Genomic DNA, 19,385 nt, shown 5'->3' with positions numbered 1-19,385 from the left:
ATTTCTCTAAGTGTGTCTTTCATTTCCTGAAGTTGTGATTGTATTTTATTGATTCTATTTCTCTAGAGATTTTTTGGTCCATACCTTTTTTTTTTTTTTTTTTTTTTTTTTTTTTTTAATGTCAGAGGAAATGTCTGGGGGTAAATGGCTGTTGTTCAGATTCTTTTGTCCCATGGGGTGATCCCTTGACATGGTGCTCTCCTCCTTCCCCTAGGGATGAGGTTCCTGAGAGCCAGACTACAGTGATTGTTACTGCTCTTCTGCATCTAGCCATCTAGTAGAGCTACCTGGGTCCACACTGGTAATGGGGAGTGTCTCCAAAGAGTCCTGTAATGTGATCAGTATCCAGGTCTCTCAGCTTTACCATCAGTATCTGCTCTGGTGAAGGTAGCAGGGGAATGAAGTGGACTCTGTGAGGGTCCTTGGTAGTTTTGTTTAGTGCAGGGACTGGTTTTCTCAAATGCTGGTTGCACTGGCAGTGAAGCTGTAACGTGGACAGACTCAGAACCTCTGGTTAGCTAGGATGTTACAGGCAGTAGAATTTGCTATTATTTTCTCCTTTCTTGGTGCAGAGTTGTTCTTTTATGAGTTGCTGTAATGGCTTCAGTTGGTTGATCTCCAGCCAGAAGGTAGCACTTTCAATACAACATCGACTGCCTGCGTAGTATGGGGGGATACAAGTTTGCCCTAAGGTCACCTGGGTAAGTATTCTGATTTCTCAGGTGATGGGCGGTGCCACAGAGCTCCCAAGATACTATGTGTTTTGTTTTAGGCTATCAGGGCGGATAAAGACCATCAGGTAAGCTACAGGTTAGGCATATCTGAGACTCTCCTTGGGCAGGGCTTGCTGTGGCCACGTGGGTCGGTGGGGGGGGTGGGTGGCATTCTTAGGCCAATAAAATTGTGTTCCCTGGGGGATTATGGTTGACTCTGCTGCTTCAAACAGATCACCAGGGAGTTGGGGGGAAGCTGGCGGTGACAGGTCTCACTGAACTCCTGCACAACCAGCAAGGCCGGTCTCACTCCCATCATGGCCCAACAGCACCCTTATATCCAGGCAGCCTTAGAGCAAGGCTGAGATCTTGCCCCAGGCTACAAAAGCCTCTGCTGAGAAAGCAGGAAAGGATTTCAGGTCTCGCCCCTACCTGCCTGCCCCAACTTCTGTGCCAGTATCTGCACTTTCGGTTTGCCCACTCCCAAATATTGCCCAGGAAAATTTGCATTCAGTCAAAATTATTACAAAGCTAGGCTGTAAATTTTCTCTCCATGGTCCTTCCCCAATTCTAATGGCAGCCTTCCCCAAGGACCCCTGGTAAGATAAAAGTCAGATATGGCTTCCCTGGGGACTAGAAGTGTCTACAGAGCTCTTTCTTGCCGCTGCCTCGATTTTTTTTTTTTTTTTAGACAGAGTCACACTCTGTGGCCCAGGCTGGAGTGCAGTGGCATGATCTCAGCTCACTGCAGCCTCCACCTCCTGGGTTAAAGCGATTCTCCTGCCTCGGTTCCCTAAGTAACTGGGATTACAGGCATGTGCCACATGCCCAGCTAATTTCTGTATTTTTAGTAGAGACAGGATTTCGCCACATTAGCCAGGCTGGTCTCGAACTCCTGACCGCAGGTGATCCACCCACCTTGGCCTCCCAAGATGCTGGGATTACAGGTACGAGCCACTGTGCCTGGCCTTGCATCAACTTTTATATTTCATTTGGCTCTCTAAATTCGTATCAGCTCTAGGTAAGGTTAAATCCTTCTCCCATGATCTGGATTTTCAGGTTCCCCAGTGAGGATGTGTGTTCAGAGGCAGACTTTCCTTCCCCCTCTTGCACTTTGGGCACTCACAGCTTTTTGGCTGTCTCATGGAATTTGCAGCGACAACCCGCTTATTTCGAAGGGTCTGTGAATAATTTCGTCTTTACTGTTATGTTCTTGCAGTAGTTCTTGAAGCAAAAGTTCACGATGTGAGTCTCCACACACTGTTTTGTCCATCCGAGTAGAAGCTGCAAGTTAATCCTGCCCTCTTTTGATTTAAAATTACACATCTTACTTGAATTCTAACAGTAGGTTAACGTTTATTTTTTATATTTGAACTATTTATCTAAAAATACCAATAATTCTATAGATTAACAATACTTTCATCACTTTTTTTGGTTTTGGAGACAGAGTCTCACTCTGTCACCCAGGCAGGAGTGCAGTGTCTCGGTTCAATACAACCTCCGCCTCTGGGTTCAAGAGATTCTCCTGCCTCAACCTTCCAAGTAGTTGGGATTACAGGCGTGTACCACACCACACTCAGCTAATTTTCGCTAGAGACAGGGTTTTACCATATTGGCCAGGCTGGTCTTGAACTCCTGGCCTCCAGTGATCCGCCTGCCTTGGCCTCCCAAACTGCTGGGATTCCAAGCATGAACCACCACACCCGGCCACTTCCAGCACTTTTTAAATGAAACACTGCTAAACTTTTACAAATCTAGTTCCTATCTTAAGCTAGAGAATCTTCATCAAGGTACAATCAAGAAACTTGATTTTACAAGGATGAAAAACATTTCATACAAATATGGTGAGAAAAAAATCTGTTAATACTGAAATTCCAATTGTTATTTCTCAGGAGAGAAACTGCATAGAGTGCTGTGTTTGTTTTTACAATCAATATGTAAATCATTTTTTTTTTTTTGGAGACAGGGTCTCACTCCATCACCCAGGCTGGAGTGCATGCAGTGGCTTGATCTCCATGCAACCTCAAGTAATCCTCCCACCTCAGCCTCCTGAGTAGCTAGGTATGTACCACTAGGCCCAGCTAATTTTGTATTTTTTGTACACACAGGGTTTTGCTATGTTGTCCAGACTGGTCAGCTGGTCTCAAACTCTTGAGGTTGAGTGATCCACTCACTTCGGCCTCCCAGAGTGCTGGGGTTACAGGCATGAGCCACTGCGCCTGGCCAACAATCAATATGTAATTTTTAAAAAATAAAGAGGTCAGGCATGATGACTCATGCCTGTAATCCCAGCACTTTAGAAGACCAAAGCAGGTGGATCATTTGAGGCCAGGAGTTGAAGACCAGCCTGGCCAGCATGGTGAAACCCCGTCTCTACTAAAAAAAAATACAGGCAGGGTACAGTGGCTCATGCCTGTAATCCCAGCACTTTGGGAGGCCGAGACAGAGGCCGATCACTGGAGGTCAGGAGTTCATGACCAGCCTGGCCAACCTGGTGAAACCATATCTATTCTAAAAATACAAAAACTTGCCAGATGTGGTGGTGTGCACCTGTAATCCCAGCTACTCGGGAGGCTAAGGCTGGAGAATTGCTTGAACCCAGGAGGTGGAGGTTGCAGTGAGCCAAGATCACACCACTGCATTCCAGCCTGGGCAATGGAGCAAGACTCCATTTCAAAAATAAATAAATAAATACTAAAAAATAAAAAGATCAAGAAAAAGGAAGTACACAGTCACGGAAGAAAAACTGGTACGTCTTGAGCAAAAATCTGAAAATCTGAAATCTGAAATGCTAGAAAATCCAAAACTTCTGAGTACAGATTTCACACTCAAAGGAAGTACTCAATGGAACATTTTGAAGTTTCAGATTTGGGATGCTCAATCAGTATATAAAGCAAATATATAAAACCTGAAAAAAATCAAAAATCCCAAACACTTCTGGTCCCAAGCATTTTAGATAAGCGATACTGAACCTGTTAGTACATTTTCCATCTTCCCTGAAGATGGTATGCATGGGATTACCTATACACAAGCTAGATGGGTGCTTTTTTCCAAGACAAATGAACGAAGCCTACTATAAGGAATTCTTGTCAAGAAAGACTCCTGCTTAGAATCACACATAAGCAGTTTAGGAAGGACTCTCCTATTTTCGTTTCTCAAATGGCCATCCTCCTGGCAATGTATCAAGAACTCTGAAAACGTATATAATTGAGGCTACAAGTTAATTTACCTCAACTGAGGGAATAGTCTTATCAAATTCTTCAATATCTTATCTCATTCTTGGGTCAGATCTAATCCCCCAGCTCAAGCTCGTTCTCACTGTGAAAATGTGACTATTTTTTTTTTTTTTTTTTTTTTTTGAGACTGAGTCTGGCTCTGTCGCCCAGGCTGGAGTGCAGTGGCCAGATCTCAGCTCACTGCAAGCTCCGCCTCCCGGGTTTACGCCATTCTCCTGCCTCAGCCTCCGGAGTAGCTGGGACCACAGGCGCCCGCCACCTCGCCCGGCTAGTTTTTTGTATTTTTTAGTAGAGACGGGGTTTCACCGTGTTAGCCAGGATGGTCTCGATCTCCTGACCTTGTGATCCGCCCGTCTCAGCCTCCCAAAGTGCTGGGATTACAGGCTTGAGCCACCGTGCCCGGCTAAAAATGTGACTATTTTCAAACTGACAGTAGCTGAGTTAATTTCAGTATCTAAGTGAAACATGACTACAGGCGGTGCGCGCCTGTATTCCCAGCTACTTAGGGAGGTTGAGGTGGGAGAATCCCTTGAAACGTGGGGGCAGAAGTCGCAGTGAGCAGAAATTGCGCCACTGTATCCCAGCCTGGGCGACAAAGTGAGACCCTGTCACAAACAAACAAACAAAAAACTCACATAGAATTCTGAGCCTGACACAGGGTAGGGATGACTTGGAAGAGGATCCTGGAGTAACAAATAGTCATGAATCAGAATAAAGGCCTGGGGGCAAGAGAGAAACTACAGGCAAAGACTGTTGCCAATGGTTCAGTTCCACTGTGACTCTCTGAGGCCTTCTCCACTTGCAGATATATTTCTCCAAGCATGTCACAGTTGAATGGGTAAAGTTAAAATAGGAATAGGTTTCTTCAAACAGCAGAGTACAGACTCAAGCAAGGCAGCTTGGGATGGAATCCCAGTGTACTGCTATGTGATCTTGGGTAAATATTTAATCCTCACTGATAAAACTGGAATAAAGCAGTCCCTACTTCAAAGGGTGTTATGACTACCTGGTTAAGAGCAACCTTCTTCCAGTACTTCTATGCCCCCTTTCCTGCTTTCTTATTCTTCACAACACAAGTAATCGGTTAACAATATCTTTATTACCTTGCCTATTGCTCTATATGTAGTAGCTACTCAAATATAAATGTTTGCTACCTAGAAATTATGGAATATGGCCCTGTGAACGAATGTAAAAATAATGCTGGAGGGCTTGTGTAAATTGCTATGCCCAATATAAATTAATGAGAATTTGTAACTCACAGGATTTAATAATTCACATCAGAGCTGCAGTTTCTTCCAGCACTATAAACTATAAACAGATACATATCAAGAGAGAAACTTTAAGCTGGAGGACAACAGATCAAGCGAAAAAACTGGGGATTGGCCACCACCTCCAAGGCTGTAGAGAGGATGTCCAACAAATACATTGGCCCTCGCACTCCTTGCATGAACTGTGGTTCCATCCCCAGTCATACACGGATTACTTAAAAATGAGAAAACTTTTAAGAAAAATCAACTTTTCTTCCCCAATCTGAGAAACACACCATGCCTGAAAGGTAAGCAAAGACAAGCAAAGAATCAACACGTTTTGACAATGTGCTCAGAATACCTAAGCAAATATTTTATATGACTTGCATTTGATATAGAAGATCTAGTCTAGCCCTAGCACTGTGGGTTACCACTGAACAAGTAATTTCTCCCATGGTGGTCACAGCTCCCAAGTTTATTTTTTTAAAAGCAGGTTGGGGCTAGGCGTGGTGGCTCACGCCTGTAATACTAGCACTTTGGGAGGCCAAGGAGGCAGATCACCTGAGGTTGGGAATTTGAGACCAGCCTGACCAACATGGAGAAACCTCGTCTCTACTAAAAATACAAAATTAGCTGGGCGTGGTGGCAGATGCCTGTAATCCCAGTTACTTGGGAGGCTGAGGCTGGAGAATCGCTTGAACCCAGGAGGCGGAGAAACCTCGTCTCTACTAAAAATACAAAATTAGCTGGGCGTGGTGGCAGATGCCTGTAATCCCAGTTACTTGGGAGGCTGAGGCTGGAGAATCGCTTGAACCCGGGAGGCGGAGGTTGCAGCGAGCCAAGATCGCACCATTGCACTCCAGCCTGGGCAACAAGAGTGAAACTCTGTCTGAAAAATAAAAAAATAAAATAAAATAAAAATAAAAAGCAGGTTGGTATAAACATACTCTATGATCCCTTTAATTCTGAGTGAGACTATGTAAGGAAGTGGGGAAGGGAGAGAGAGTGAGTGTGCAGAGGGCAACAGTTTCATCTTAGTTTTTGCAAAACCAATACCCACATGTCATAGAAAGACATCAGGGGGCTGTTGTAAATGTAGGGATCTGATTTTTAAATATGCTATCCACCCAGTCCCCTCCCCAGAATAACACCTGATGATCCTGTTGAAAGCTATAATCTGGCTGGGCACGGTAGCTCACGCCTGTAATCCAAACACTCTGGGAGGCCGAGTTGGGTGGATCACTTGGGGCCAGGAGTTCGAGACCAGCCTGGCCAACGTGGTGAAACCCCATTTCCACAAAAATACAAAAATTAGCCGGGCGTGGTGATGAACACCTGTAGTCCCAGCTACAGGTGGCAGAGGCTCAACAATCACTTGAACCAGGAGGCAGACACTGCAGTGAGCTGAGATCTTTCCACTGCACTCCAGCCTGGCAACAGAGAGAGACTCTGTCTCAAAATAATAAATAAACAAACAAACAAACATAAAAATACAAAAAATTAGCTGGGCACTGTGGCACACGCCTGCAATCTCAGCTACTCAGGAGGCTGAGAATCGTTTGAACCTGGGAGGCAGAGGTTGCCGTGAGCCAAGATTGTGCACTGCACTCCAGCCTGAGCAACGAAGGGAGATTCAGTCTCCCCACCCCGCCCCCAAAAAAAGAAAAAAAAAGGCTGTAATCTGTAACTTTTCTTTTATCCACTTCACTTATAAAATGCTAATACTAGAATCTTTTTTTTTTTTTTTTTTTTTTTTTTGAGACGGAGTCTCACGCTGTTGCCCAGGCTGGAGTGCAGTGGCTCCATCTCGGCTCACTGCAAGCTCCGCCTCCCGGGTTCCCGCCATTCTCCTGCCTCAGCCTCCCGAGTAGCTGGGACTACAGGCGCCGCCACCATGCCCGGCTAATTTTTTTTTTTGTATTTTTAGTAGAGACGGGGTTTCACTGTGGTCTCGATCTCCTGACCTTGTGATCCGCCCGCCTCGGCCTCCCAAAGTGCTGGGATTACAGGCTTGAGCCACCGCGCCCGGCTAGAATCCTTACCTGTTTTGTTTCTGACTGTATTCCCTAAATGCCTAGACACAGAGCTACCAATCAATAAGTATTACTTGCTGACTGAATGAGTTGAATAAATGCTAAATACATAGTCAAGAGACCCTAATCCATTTTCTCCATTTCCATTTAGGAAACAATCAATATATACATGGTAGATAGGAAGAAAGGAGAGATCGTTCTTTAATCTGCTGATCTCCTATTCCTTAATAATATTCCTTAAATTCTTTTCCCTTTTTTCCCCCATATTTCCAGAAAAATCTCCTGTCTTAAAAGCACAAAATCAGCTATAGAAAGATTAATAAATTAGAAAACAAAAACAGTTTAAGGGGCGACAGGAAGTAGCTGGCAAAGACAGACAAAAAGCTTATCTTTAGAATCTAAGGTCTGGAGACAACCCGGAGGGCAGTCTGGCTCCTATACTATAAACGAACAAATGGACAGTAGCATAACATACTTAGCAGAAGAAAAAAAATTTAACCCAAAAGCACCTTCATAATTATGATGCACAATCACTTGTAACATTAGTAACCTAAAATGATTTTGCTTTCTCCCTCTATCATCACTCTTAACTTCAAATGCTCATTTCTAAAATCTGCAGTATACAAAATTTTCTGTAGCCACCTATATATTCTAGAAGTCTCTTTCAGTGGCTTGCCTTTGAAATAAGTTAAAAACGAAACTCATGCCTCTTGACTGGTACAATAATAAAGGAGACTGGAATGCTATGGCTACCACTCCCTGTAAAGAGAGTGAAATCAGTCTGAGCAAAGCTCACAAAGACAAAGAGACCAACAAACAGAACAAAGAAACCATTTGGAAAATCCCAATGATCAACCAACTTCTTGATCCAGCTCCAACACAATAGGAGAGGAGGATCTTGATCAAAACAGCAGAGAAAAAGACTGCTTAGATTGGTCTGCACTGGAAACTACCAAAGGAGTGACAGATTCCTGCATATAACACACAGGAAATGGGAGGGAAGCCACTGGAAACTGGTGATGAAAAAGACTAAATTTAAGTCCATCCAGATCGGCAGCCAGATGTTCCCAACACCCAGCCCACAGAAATATTTACTGCAAGGGCTGGGCCATCAAGGGTACTGATCAGGTTTCTTTAGAGATAAAAAGAACAAAAGCAAAAAGCACAATGAAACCACCACCAATAGTTTGGACATAATTTAAAATATACATGTATCAGGCCCAAAGTAGACTTCTTGTGTATGAACCAGATCGATTCAATTGACAATCCCCAATATTTAAATTGGCCTTTGTAAACAGAGCCAAAAAAAATTTTTGAAAGTAAAGTATAAGAAGAAAACATAATTCAATGCAATTAACGCCAAAAGTGGACCAAAAGGTAATGTCCAAGATATTTCCAACATGAGTTGCTGAGATAGCTATCAACCTTTGAAACACATGTTCATATATTAAGATAATCTATTCAGGCTGTGCAGAAAAGGAAGCACCATGATGGGGACAGAGGCATAGGTAGGAAAGTGGAGTGTTGATCAAAAGCCCAACCCACCTCAGGTTGAGGAATTAGCCCTAGGTTTTCTGGAGGAGTCAATAATTTGACACACAAACCACCAAGGCCCTCAGCATCTCAACAATGTGTCCCCACCAATCACACTCTTCTTGCCCTAGGCCCAGAGTTATGCAAGAGAATCCAGCAATGTAAGGTTGGCATGCATTTTCACCATGGCAGACATCAACACGAACCTCACCTTGTCACTGTCATCATGACAAATGTGGTCGTGATGGATGGACTGGCACTGAAAAGAAGCACCAACACTACCTACAAGAAAAAGGGAGGAAAGGTTAAGATGCAGTAATTCCTTACATTTAAACTGCTTTACCAATTAAAAATGCTTTTACATCCATGATCCCATCTAATAAAATACTCATAAGTAGACACTGTGGGGATTATTGTTCATGCATTTTAACAGAGGAAAACAAACCAGAGAGGCTGACCCACACAAAGCGGCAGTCAGAGAGTGGCAGATCTAAAACGACAACTCCGGGCCAGGCGCGGTGGCTCAAGCCTGTAATCCCAGCACTTTGGGAGGCCGAGACAGGCGGATCACGAGGTCAGGAGATCGAGACCATCCTGGCTAACACGGTGAAACCCCGTCTCTACTAAAAAATACAAAAAACTAGCCGGGCGAGGTGGCAGGCGCCTGTAGTCCCAACTACTCGGGAGGCTGAGGCAGGAGAATGGCGTGAACCCGGGAGGCGGAGCTTGCAGTGAGCTGAGATCCGGCCACTGCACTCCAGCCTGGGCGGCAGAGCGAGACTCCGTCTCAAAAAAAAATAAATAAATAAAAATAAATAAATAAATAAAACGACAACTCCATTATTCAAACCGCTAACTCCCCCTCTTTCCACTAGACCAAGTGGTCTGCTTTCAAAGTAAGATTAACTACATAAACACAAGCTTTCAATAAGGCAAACTCTCATTTATGAGGAAAAATATTATATTCCTTTTCAGACTACACACTTCGAGAAAAAATTGGTCCTATAAATTCTAAACATATAAGAAACAATCTAATCTGCAATCACGTAACACTTTAAATGTTTTTATTACTTTAAATGTATACATTTTTAATATATCCATTTGTAAACTTAAAACTTTAAATGTTTTTATTACTTTAAATGTACACATTTTTAATATATCCATTTGTAAACTTAAAAAACTACCTTCCAGTAACAACTGCTCTTTAATAATAGTTAACTTTCTAACCAATAAAAACACAAACTATTCAATAAGTGATTGAACAACAGATTACCCATTTTTAAAAGTTTTGGTTTGTACTTCGTACCATAAACAAAATGGTGAGTCGAAGATCTATGTAATATAAAAAATGAGGGCAGTTTTAGACAAAAATGTTAAGTTTTTAAAATAATCTTGGAGGCCAGGCGCAGTGGCTCAGGCCTGTAATCCCAGCACTTTGGGAGGCCAGGGTGGGTGGATCACCTGAGGTTAGGAATTGAAGACCAAGCTGGCCAACATGGTGAAACCCTGTCTCTACTAAAAATACAAAAATTAGCCACACATGGTGGCGCACCCCTGTAATCCCAGCTACTAGGGAGGCTGAGGCAGGAGAATCACTTAAACCCAGGAGACAAGAGATTGCAGTAAGCCAAGATCGTGCCACTGCACTCCAGCCTGCATGAGTGAGACCCTGTTTCAAAAAAAGAAAATGAAAATAATCTTGGAGTAAGAAAAACCTTCCGAAAGAAGATACTAAACATGAAGTCATAAATAAAGCACGCACATGACTGTGGACCAAAGGTTAACAAAACCCCTCCTGAGTAGCTGGGATTACAGGCACACGCCACCATGCCCAACTAATTTTTGTATTTTTAGTAGAGACGGGGTTTCGCCATGTTGGTCGGGCTGGTCTTGAACTCCTGACCTCGTAATCTGCCCACCTCGGCCTCCCAAAATGCTGGGATTACCGGCATCAGCCACCATGCCCAGCCTCAGACAGTACATTTTAAGATATTATTAATGTTGGGAAGAAGTAACATGAGGCGGGCCGGGCGCGGTGGCTCAAGCCTGTAATCCCAGCACTTTGGGAGGCCGAGACGGGCGGATCACGAGGTCAGGAGATCGAGAGACGATCCCGGCTAACACGGTGAAACCCCGTCTCTACTAAAAAATACAAAAAAATAGCCGGGTGAGGTGGCGGGCGCCTGTAGTCCCAGCTACTCGGGAGGATGAGGCAGGAGAATGGCGTAAACCCGGGAGGCGGAGCTTGCAGTGAGCTGAGATCCGGCCACTGCACTCCAGCCTGGGTGACAGAGCAAGACTCCGTCTCAAAAAAAAAAAAAAAAAAAAAAGAACTAACATGAGGCTAAAGACTGCAAGTGAGGATCACATGCTTATTTACTATTACAGTAAGAGCTTACTGATACTTCTAGATATGTGGAGCAGAAAATTCTATTTCAGAATCGGATTTGTTTTGTTTTGTCTTGTTTTAAATAACCTTAGTGAGACACAATTCACATACTATACAATTATCTATTATTTAAAGTATACAATTAAATTTTTTTTAGAATATTCACAAATTTGTACAACCATCATCACAATTTTAGGACATTTTCACCACCCCAAAAAGAAACCTCAAGACCGTTTATCTCTTCCCTGAGCCACTGACAACCACTACTCCAACTTCTGCATATTTGCCTATTCTGGACATTTCACATAAACAGAATCATAAAACTAATGTGGTCTTTGTAATCAGGTTCATTCACCTACCATAATGTTTGCAAGGTTCATCCACATTGAACCACATACCAATTCATTCCTTTCTATGGCTAAATAATATTCCAGTATATGGATATACCACATTTTGTTTCACTTTGGGAATATTATGACTAATGCTGTTTTGACATCCATTTATAAGTTTTTATGTGACCGTTTATTTTCATTTCTCTTCTTGGGTCATTTGATTTTCCATTCAACCTTTTGAGGAACTGCCAAACTGTTTTCCAAACTGACTGCATCATTTACAATTCCACTAGCAATGTATTACAGTTCCTCTAGCATTTTTTGAGTAGAATGAACTTTGGAGTCAGACTTCAATACAATTCAGGAATTTACAGACTATGTGAACTTAGGGCAAGTCACTTAACAAATCATATGCCTTCCTCATCTGTAAATGAGAATGATATTATTTACTTATATATAGGTAATTCATAGAGCTGTTCTGAGAGAGATTAAAGTTAGATGTATGAAAAAGCTCACAGCACAGTGCCTGGCACACAGCAATTCGAGAAAGGGTACTACAATTAACACTTCTATTCACATCAAGGCTCTGATTTGCCTGTGAGACCTTTTTTATATATATAAATTCAATTTCCCCTGCTGAGACTGAGCCTTGGTCATCTTTATGATCTCCATAGAGGCTATAACGTAACACAATGGTATCTGTGTATCAAAATACATCTAAACATAGAAAAGGTACAGTAAAAATACAGTATTATAATCTCAGGGGATCAGTCATATATGTAGTCCCTCTTAGACAAAAACATCATTATGCGGCACATGACCACACTTTTGTTTACTGGTTTACTATAAAGGTTAAAGACGAACAGCCAAATGAAAGAGGTACATGGGGTAAGATATGGAGGAAAGGGGAATGGGCAGAGCTTCCATGTCCTTTTTAGGCATACCATCCTCCCAGCACCTCAACATCTTCACCAACCCAGAAGCTCTCCAAACTCTATTATTTAAGATTCTTATGGAGATTCCCTTAGGTAGGCATGACTGATAAAAATCACTGGCCATTGGTAACCGAACTCAATCTCCAGCCCCTCTCCTCTCTCTGGAGGGATGCAGGGTTGAAAGTTCCAACACTCAAATCGCATGAAGGGTTCCTTTGACAACCACCAGCCCTCATCCAGAAACTATCAAGGGGCCCACCAAGAATCACTTCATTAGCAGAAACTCAGGTATAGCTGAAAGAAGTTTATTATGAATAAGACGCTTCTCTAACCCTAATCACTCAGGAAATTCCTAGGGTTTTAGGACCTCTGAGCCAGGAATTGGGGATGAAGAACAAATATATATGTTTTATTATATCACATTATCACAGTGGTCCACTCCCTCGGTTGTGAGATAAATAATCTAATTTACTGGGTATTCTCCCATGGCTTAATATTAATCTGGGTATTAACTTTCTTTTTTTTTTTTTTTTTTGAGATGGAGTCTCACTCTATTGCACAGGCTGGAGTGCAATGGCATGATCTCGGCTCACTGAAACCTCTGCCTCCCAGGTTCAAGTGATTCTCCTGCCTCAGCCTCCCAAGTAGCTGGGATTACAGGGGTGTGCCACTACGCCTGGCTAATTTTTGTATTTTTGTATTTTTAGTTTCACCATGTTGGCCAAGCTGGTCTCGAACACCAGACCTCGAGATCCACCTGCCTCGGCCTCGCAAAGTGCTGGGATTACAGGCGTAAGTCACCGCGCCCAGGTGAGTATTAACTTTCTTATCCACTCATAACTTCCCATTTTACAAGGGACAAGGGTAAAATTCAAAGAAATACTACTGGCCAGGTGCGGTGGCTCATGCCTGTAATCCCAGCACTTTGGGAGGCAGAGGTGGGCAAGCGGGCGGATCTCAAGGTCAAGAGATAGAGACCATCCTGGCCAACATGGTGAAACCCCGTCTCTACTAAAAATACAAAAATTAGCTGGGCATGGTGGCATGCGCCTGCAGTACACCTACTCGGGAGGGTGAGGCAGGAGAATCACTTGAACCCGGGAGGCAGAGACTGCAGTGAGCCAAGATCTAGCCTGGTGACATAGCGAGACTCTCAAAAAACAAACAAACAAAACAAAACAAAAAAACAAATAAATACTATTTCAGCCATTCAGGAGAAAATGCCAGCTACATACATGGTAAGCATGAGTCATCACTATTACTATTTATTTTAACTATTATTATTTTCACTATTACCATTTATGATAACTAAACATAATACACTTATTTTACAACTTAGTACCTATAGGAGTTCAAATCTTTAGGCTAAAACACTTGAAATCTCTAATATCTTCCCTAAATATTAAATAAGATGAGAAGGTAAATTGCTGCTGTGATTTCTACTATAGAGAAAAGACTGATATTCACAGTGGAGATAAGAGAGAAGAATGATGGCTACCAGAGGCTGGGGAGGATAGAAGAGGGGTTGGGTGGGGGAAGTAAGGATGGTTAATGGGTACAAAAAAAATAGAATGAGTAAGATCTAGTATTTGATAGCAAAACAGGGTGACTATAGTCAATATAAGTTTAATTATACATTCTAAAATAACTAAAAACAGTATAAATGGATTGTAACACAAAAAATAAATGCTTGAGGTAATGAATACCCCCCGCTTACCCTAATGTGATTATTAGGCATTGTATGCCTGTATCAAAATATCTCATGTACCCCCATAAATATATATACCTACTAGGTACCCACAAAAATTAAAATCTAAAAATTTTTAAAAAAGAAAACATAGGGCCAGGCACAGTGCTCACGCCTGTAATCCCAGCACTTTGGGAGGCCAAGACGGGCAGATCACTTGAGGTCAGGAGTTCGCGACCAGGCATCGTGGCAGACACCTGTAATCCTAGCTACTCCAGAGGCTGAGGCAGGAGAACTGGTTGAACCTGGGAGGCAGAAGTTGTAGTAAGCCGAGATTGTGCCACTACACTCCAGCTTGGGCAACGGAGTGAGACTTCGCCTCAAAAAAAAAACGAAAAAAAAGAAAAAGAAAATATAAATGACTTTCGATATATACAAATGTTAATTAAGCTTTTCTCAAAAGAAAAATGAAAGTAAAAATGACACCAAGATATACCTTGTCACCCACCAAGTCAATAAAAACAAGAAGTTTGATAACACGCTATATTGGAGAAGGTATGAAAAAAACAGGCTCTCAAACATTGCTAGTAGTAGATATATAAACTAGTACATCTTCTAAAAAGAATAATTTGGCAGTTAAATCACTCAGTGAAAATTACATATAACTTTTAGGACAGGCACGGTGACTCATGCCTGTAATCCCAGACTTAGGGAGGCGGAGGCAGGTGGATGGAGATGGTAAGGAGATGGAGACCATCCTGGCCAACATGGTGAAACCCCATCTCTACTAAAAATACAAAAATTAGCTGGGCGTGATGGCACACGCCCATAATCCCAGCTACTCGGAGGCTGAGGCAGGAGAATGGCTTGAACCTGGGACGTGGAGATCGCAGTGAGCCGAGATTGTGCCACTGTACTCCAGCCTGGCGACAAACAGAGCCTCAGGGAGGGGAGGGGAGGGGAGGGGAGGGGAGGGGAGGGGCTTTTGTTTTTTGAGATGGAGTTTCGCTCTTGTTGCCCGGGCTGGAGTGCAATGGTGTGATCTTGGCTCACCACAACCTCTGCCTCCCGGATTCAAGCGATTCTCCTGCCTTAGCCTCCCAAGTAGCTGGGATTACAGGCATGCACCACTATGCATGCCTGGCTAATTTTGTATTTTTAGTAAAGATGGGGTTTCTCCATGTTGATCAGGCTGGTTTTGAACTCCTGACCTCAGGTGATGCACCCGTCTCAGCCTCCCAAAGTGCTGGGATTACAGGCATGAGCCACCGTGCCCAGCCTACATATAACTTTTAAACCAGATATTCCAATCCTAAAAGTGCATCTCACAAATATACTTGGCCCTCAAACTGATGTGTGTACAAATTATGCATCACGGTTTATTGCATGCCTCTCAAGATTAGAACTGGCTCCATGAGGGCAGGAAATTCCCTTGCCTTATACATTATATCCCAAGTGGAAAGAACAGTGCCTGGCAAACAGCAGGTACTCAATCAATATTTGCTCAACAGAATCAGTAAAATCAATTATTTTAAAGGTTTAAATGCCCACCAATAAGAGAATACTCTGCAACTATAAGGGGAGGGTGGGTGGGAAGAGGAAGCTCTTTATGTACTGATAAAGAATGAGCTCCACTATATACTGTCACAGAAACAAAGCAATGTGTGGAACAGCATAGTGGCCCACTACTGTGTAAAAAAGTGGGGCTGGTGGAGCTACAGATGTATGGAAACTGATCACACTGTCTCTAAGTCTAGGGAGAACCACGAAGCAGGACAGGCATCAAAGAAAGTCTTTTTTTCACTGTATGCTTTTTCCTATTTTTAAAATTTTGAACCATGTGAATATATTACCTATTTTAAAAATAAACTTTAGAAAAGAGATTGGTCTTACTCTAAATTACAGTGGTTATAATATGAAGCAGATTCTTAAACATACTTGAGGTTAGCAAGATGAAATGCAAGGCAAACACGAGAGTAGTAATTTTTAAATGAGATGTGACCTATACCTAAGAATTATTTGTGTTCCAAAACAAAAAGTAAAAGTTAGGTAGAAATTTACTCTAATAATTTATATTATTCTGTGAAGTCAATATAGCTGTTTGAATAACAGGCATCATTTAGAGGGAGAAACTGACTTTGAAAAAACAATAGTTAATGATTACTACTGGTTCTTAAATGTTCAAAGACACTGAACATGCCTTGGCCTTACTGAATGAAGTTTTTATACACCACAAATCTAATCCAGTTCTTTGCAACTCTTTGTATCCATGAGAACCTACAGATTTTCATTTCCTAAAAAAGCATTTGTTTCAAAATGGCAAAACAATTCATTTAAATGTTAAGCTTACTATATGAGGCTGTAGGGACCTAATATTAAGGATAGACTCTGTGTGTATATTCATAGTTGTGTAATGAAGTTTATAGATAAACCTTTCATTTAAATTAGGCTTTTATCAAAATTAAGTTGTAGCAGGATGTTTTGGTAAGGAAGGTGCCAAAAATGTAAAGAGTGGGTAGAAAAGTAAAATATTGAGAAAGTGCATTACAAAAATATCTAGGGAAGTCAAATGATCTCAATGGGAAAGCTGACATTAAACAGTGATAATCCAAACAAGACGAGACCTCAATTTGGTTTAGAAAGAGCTTAGCCATTCAGCTCTTTTTCTAAAAGATAACTGCCCATTATTAAAATAGTAATGACAGACTCACATAGCATAGTCTAGATTACCATATTAGATTCATTTATACCCATTTTCCTTCTATTATTTGTGCAAAATATATAATTTACAGAAGCAATAGTAAGAAACACTTAAAATCGTGGCTGGGCACGGTGGCTCACGCCTGTAATTCCAGCACTTTGGGAGGCCGAGGCAGATCACGAGGTCAGGAGATTGAGACCATCCTGGCTAACATGGTGAAACCCTGTCTCTACTAAAAATACAAAACATTAGCCAGGCATGGTGGCGGGTGCCTGTAGTCCCAGCCACTGAGGAGGCTGAGGCAGGAGAATGGTGTGGACCCGGGAGACGGAGCTTGCAGTGAACCAAGATCCCGTCACTACACTCCAGCCTGGGCGACAGAGCGAGACTCTGTCTCAAAAAAAAAAAAAAAAAAAAGAAAAGAAAAACACTTACAATCAGATTAGCACTAAAAAATGGGAACATAGGCCAGGTGCAGTGGCTCACGCCTGTAAATCCAGCCCTTTGGGAGGCTGAGGCAGGTGGATCATGATGTCAGATCGAGACCATCCTGGCTAACATGGTGAAACCCTGTCTCTTCTACAAATACAAAAATTAGCCGGGCATGGTGGTGGGCACCTGTAGTCACAGCTACTGAGGAGGCTGAGGCAGGAGAATGGCATGAACCTGGGAGGCGAAGCTTGCAGCAGTGAGCTGAGATTGTGCCACTGCACTCCAGCCTAGGCAACAGAGCGAGACTCTTTCTCCAAAAAAAAAAGAAAAAAAAAAAAAAAAGGAATAGGAACATAAGTATAAGTAATATAAAATGGATAATCATCCATCCTTTAGTTTTGCCATGGCACCAGGGTCAGTAATCTTTGAAAGCTGTTTTCTGACTTCCTAGTTCTAAAACAGAGAAGGCAGTTTTCTACCACCAGAGAAGCCAAAGGTCAGACCCTTCCGTTTCCCTTCTTAGCTATTCCTATGCAGATAAACATTTGAAGAGGCAAATAGGATATGAGTGGCTGCTTAACAAGGCCACTCGGGCTGCAGTGGCAGGTGGCCAGCCCTTTCCTTCACTCTTGCTCTTGGCACTGAAGCTGAGTAGGGCAGGACCAGGGAGAGAATTCATGTGTCAACCTTACTATCAAAGATGCCACTCCCCAACCAACATCAGACCAGTCACACAATGTATTTGGTTTTGTCTCAACATATCTTACAACTAAAGTATCTTCTCATCAACTCTCGGTTCTTTATGAAGGTGAGTGACGCAAGTGAGCCTAAATATAAATACAAGTAAATCAACTCAAAGGAAAAATCTACCTAGCAGGAGAATCGCTTGAATCCAGGAGGCAGAGGTTGCAGTGAGCTGAGATCATGCCCTACACTACAGCCTGGGCAACACAGCAAGACTCTGTCTCAAAAAAAGAAAAAGTGGCAGGGCACAGTGGCTCACACCTGTAACCTGTAATCCCAGCACTTTGGGGGGCCAAGATGGGCAGATCACCTGAGGTCAGGAGCCTGTCTCTACTAAAAATACAAAATTAGCTGGGCATGGTGGCGGGTGCCTGTATTCCCAGCTATTAGGGAGGCTGAGGCAGGAGAATCACTTGAACCTGGGAGGCAGAGGTTGCAGTGAGCCAAGATTGTACCATTGCATTCCAGCCTGGGCAACAAGAGCGAAACTCCATCTCAAAAAAAAAGAAAAAGAAAAGAAAAGAAAAAGTTACTGACATGGAAAAGTTACCAAAATATATTAAGTGGAAAAAAAAACAAGTTACAGAATAAATAAATATACTAAGGCCCTGTATCTATCTAAACACAGAGATTAGAAATATATACAAACTGCTCACAGTAATTATCCTTGAAAAGGACAATGGAACTGGGGACACATTGATCTATTTTGTATTGTTTGCATCTTCTACAATATTAAGCACTATTTGCCTAATTAAAAACCAATAACAAAAGGAAAAAAAGCACTAGTTGTGTAAGTAAAATGAAAATTATTCATACAAGGCACTTACATAATCTCAGATACTTTGGGAGGCCAACCTGTGTGGATCACGAGGTCAGTTTTAACCTTCTTATGCAACACTTTTTTTTCCCCACCTCAAGTGCCTCATGGTCTGACAGTCTTGAATACTCCATGGGCAGACACATTTTTACTCCACCTGCCTGCCAATCTAACACAGTCAAGGCTAAGTTGAGCATGGCTCCTTTAACCCCAATAGTGACTATGGAGTGGGAGAGTAGGGTCCTGGTAGGAAAAAGGGTGTTAGAAGAAAAGATGAGAAAGGAAAAGCTCAATGGAAAAAGAGCATACCCTTTTCTACTTTGTAATGTACTGCTAAGGTTACAAAAAGGCCTTTGTCCAACCTGGCAGAGCTTAGTTATTTATATGCAACACAAACTCTCCAAGAATGTCAGCTAAGTGAAAGATAAAATTTACATAATTTCATTTTGCAGGCTTTTCATCTGTTCCGGGTTACTAAATTAGCATTTTTTTTTTTTTTTTTTTTTTGAGATGGAGTCTCACTCTGTCACCCAGGTTGGAGTGCAGTGGCATGATCTCAGCTCACTGCAACCTCCGCCTCCCGGGT

At 42.3% G+C, this 19,385-nt stretch overlaps 1 protein-coding gene and 1 long non-coding RNA gene across 11 annotated transcripts in view; one reads left to right on the top strand and one right to left on the bottom strand.

Annotated features, from left to right (window-relative positions):
- Window positions 1–19,385, bottom strand: part of RNF38 (ring finger protein 38) — a 147,187-nt gene that overhangs the window by 78,646 nt on the left and 49,156 nt on the right. For all 10 annotated transcript variants that reach the window (XM_028835055.2, XM_028835056.2, XM_077965716.1 and 7 more), the window contains exon 2: window positions 8,974–9,044. In XM_028835055.2, coding sequence (XP_028690888.1) covers window positions 8,974–9,044 — 71 coding nt within the window. The remainder of the gene's footprint in view (window positions 1–8,973; window positions 9,045–19,385) is intronic.
- LOC144334633 (uncharacterized) lies at window positions 91–17,581 on the top strand. Its single transcript, XR_013404699.1, has 3 exons — window positions 91–1,439; window positions 2,716–3,149; window positions 17,318–17,581. It is a non-coding gene; the product is annotated as an uncharacterized LOC144334633 (long non-coding RNA).

Source organism: Macaca mulatta, chromosome 15, assembly GCF_049350105.2.
Source record: "Macaca mulatta isolate MMU2019108-1 chromosome 15, T2T-MMU8v2.0, whole genome shotgun sequence".
NCBI lineage: Eukaryota > Metazoa > Chordata > Mammalia > Primates > Cercopithecidae > Macaca > Macaca mulatta.
This window is presented reverse-complemented; position numbering and strand designations above follow the sequence as displayed.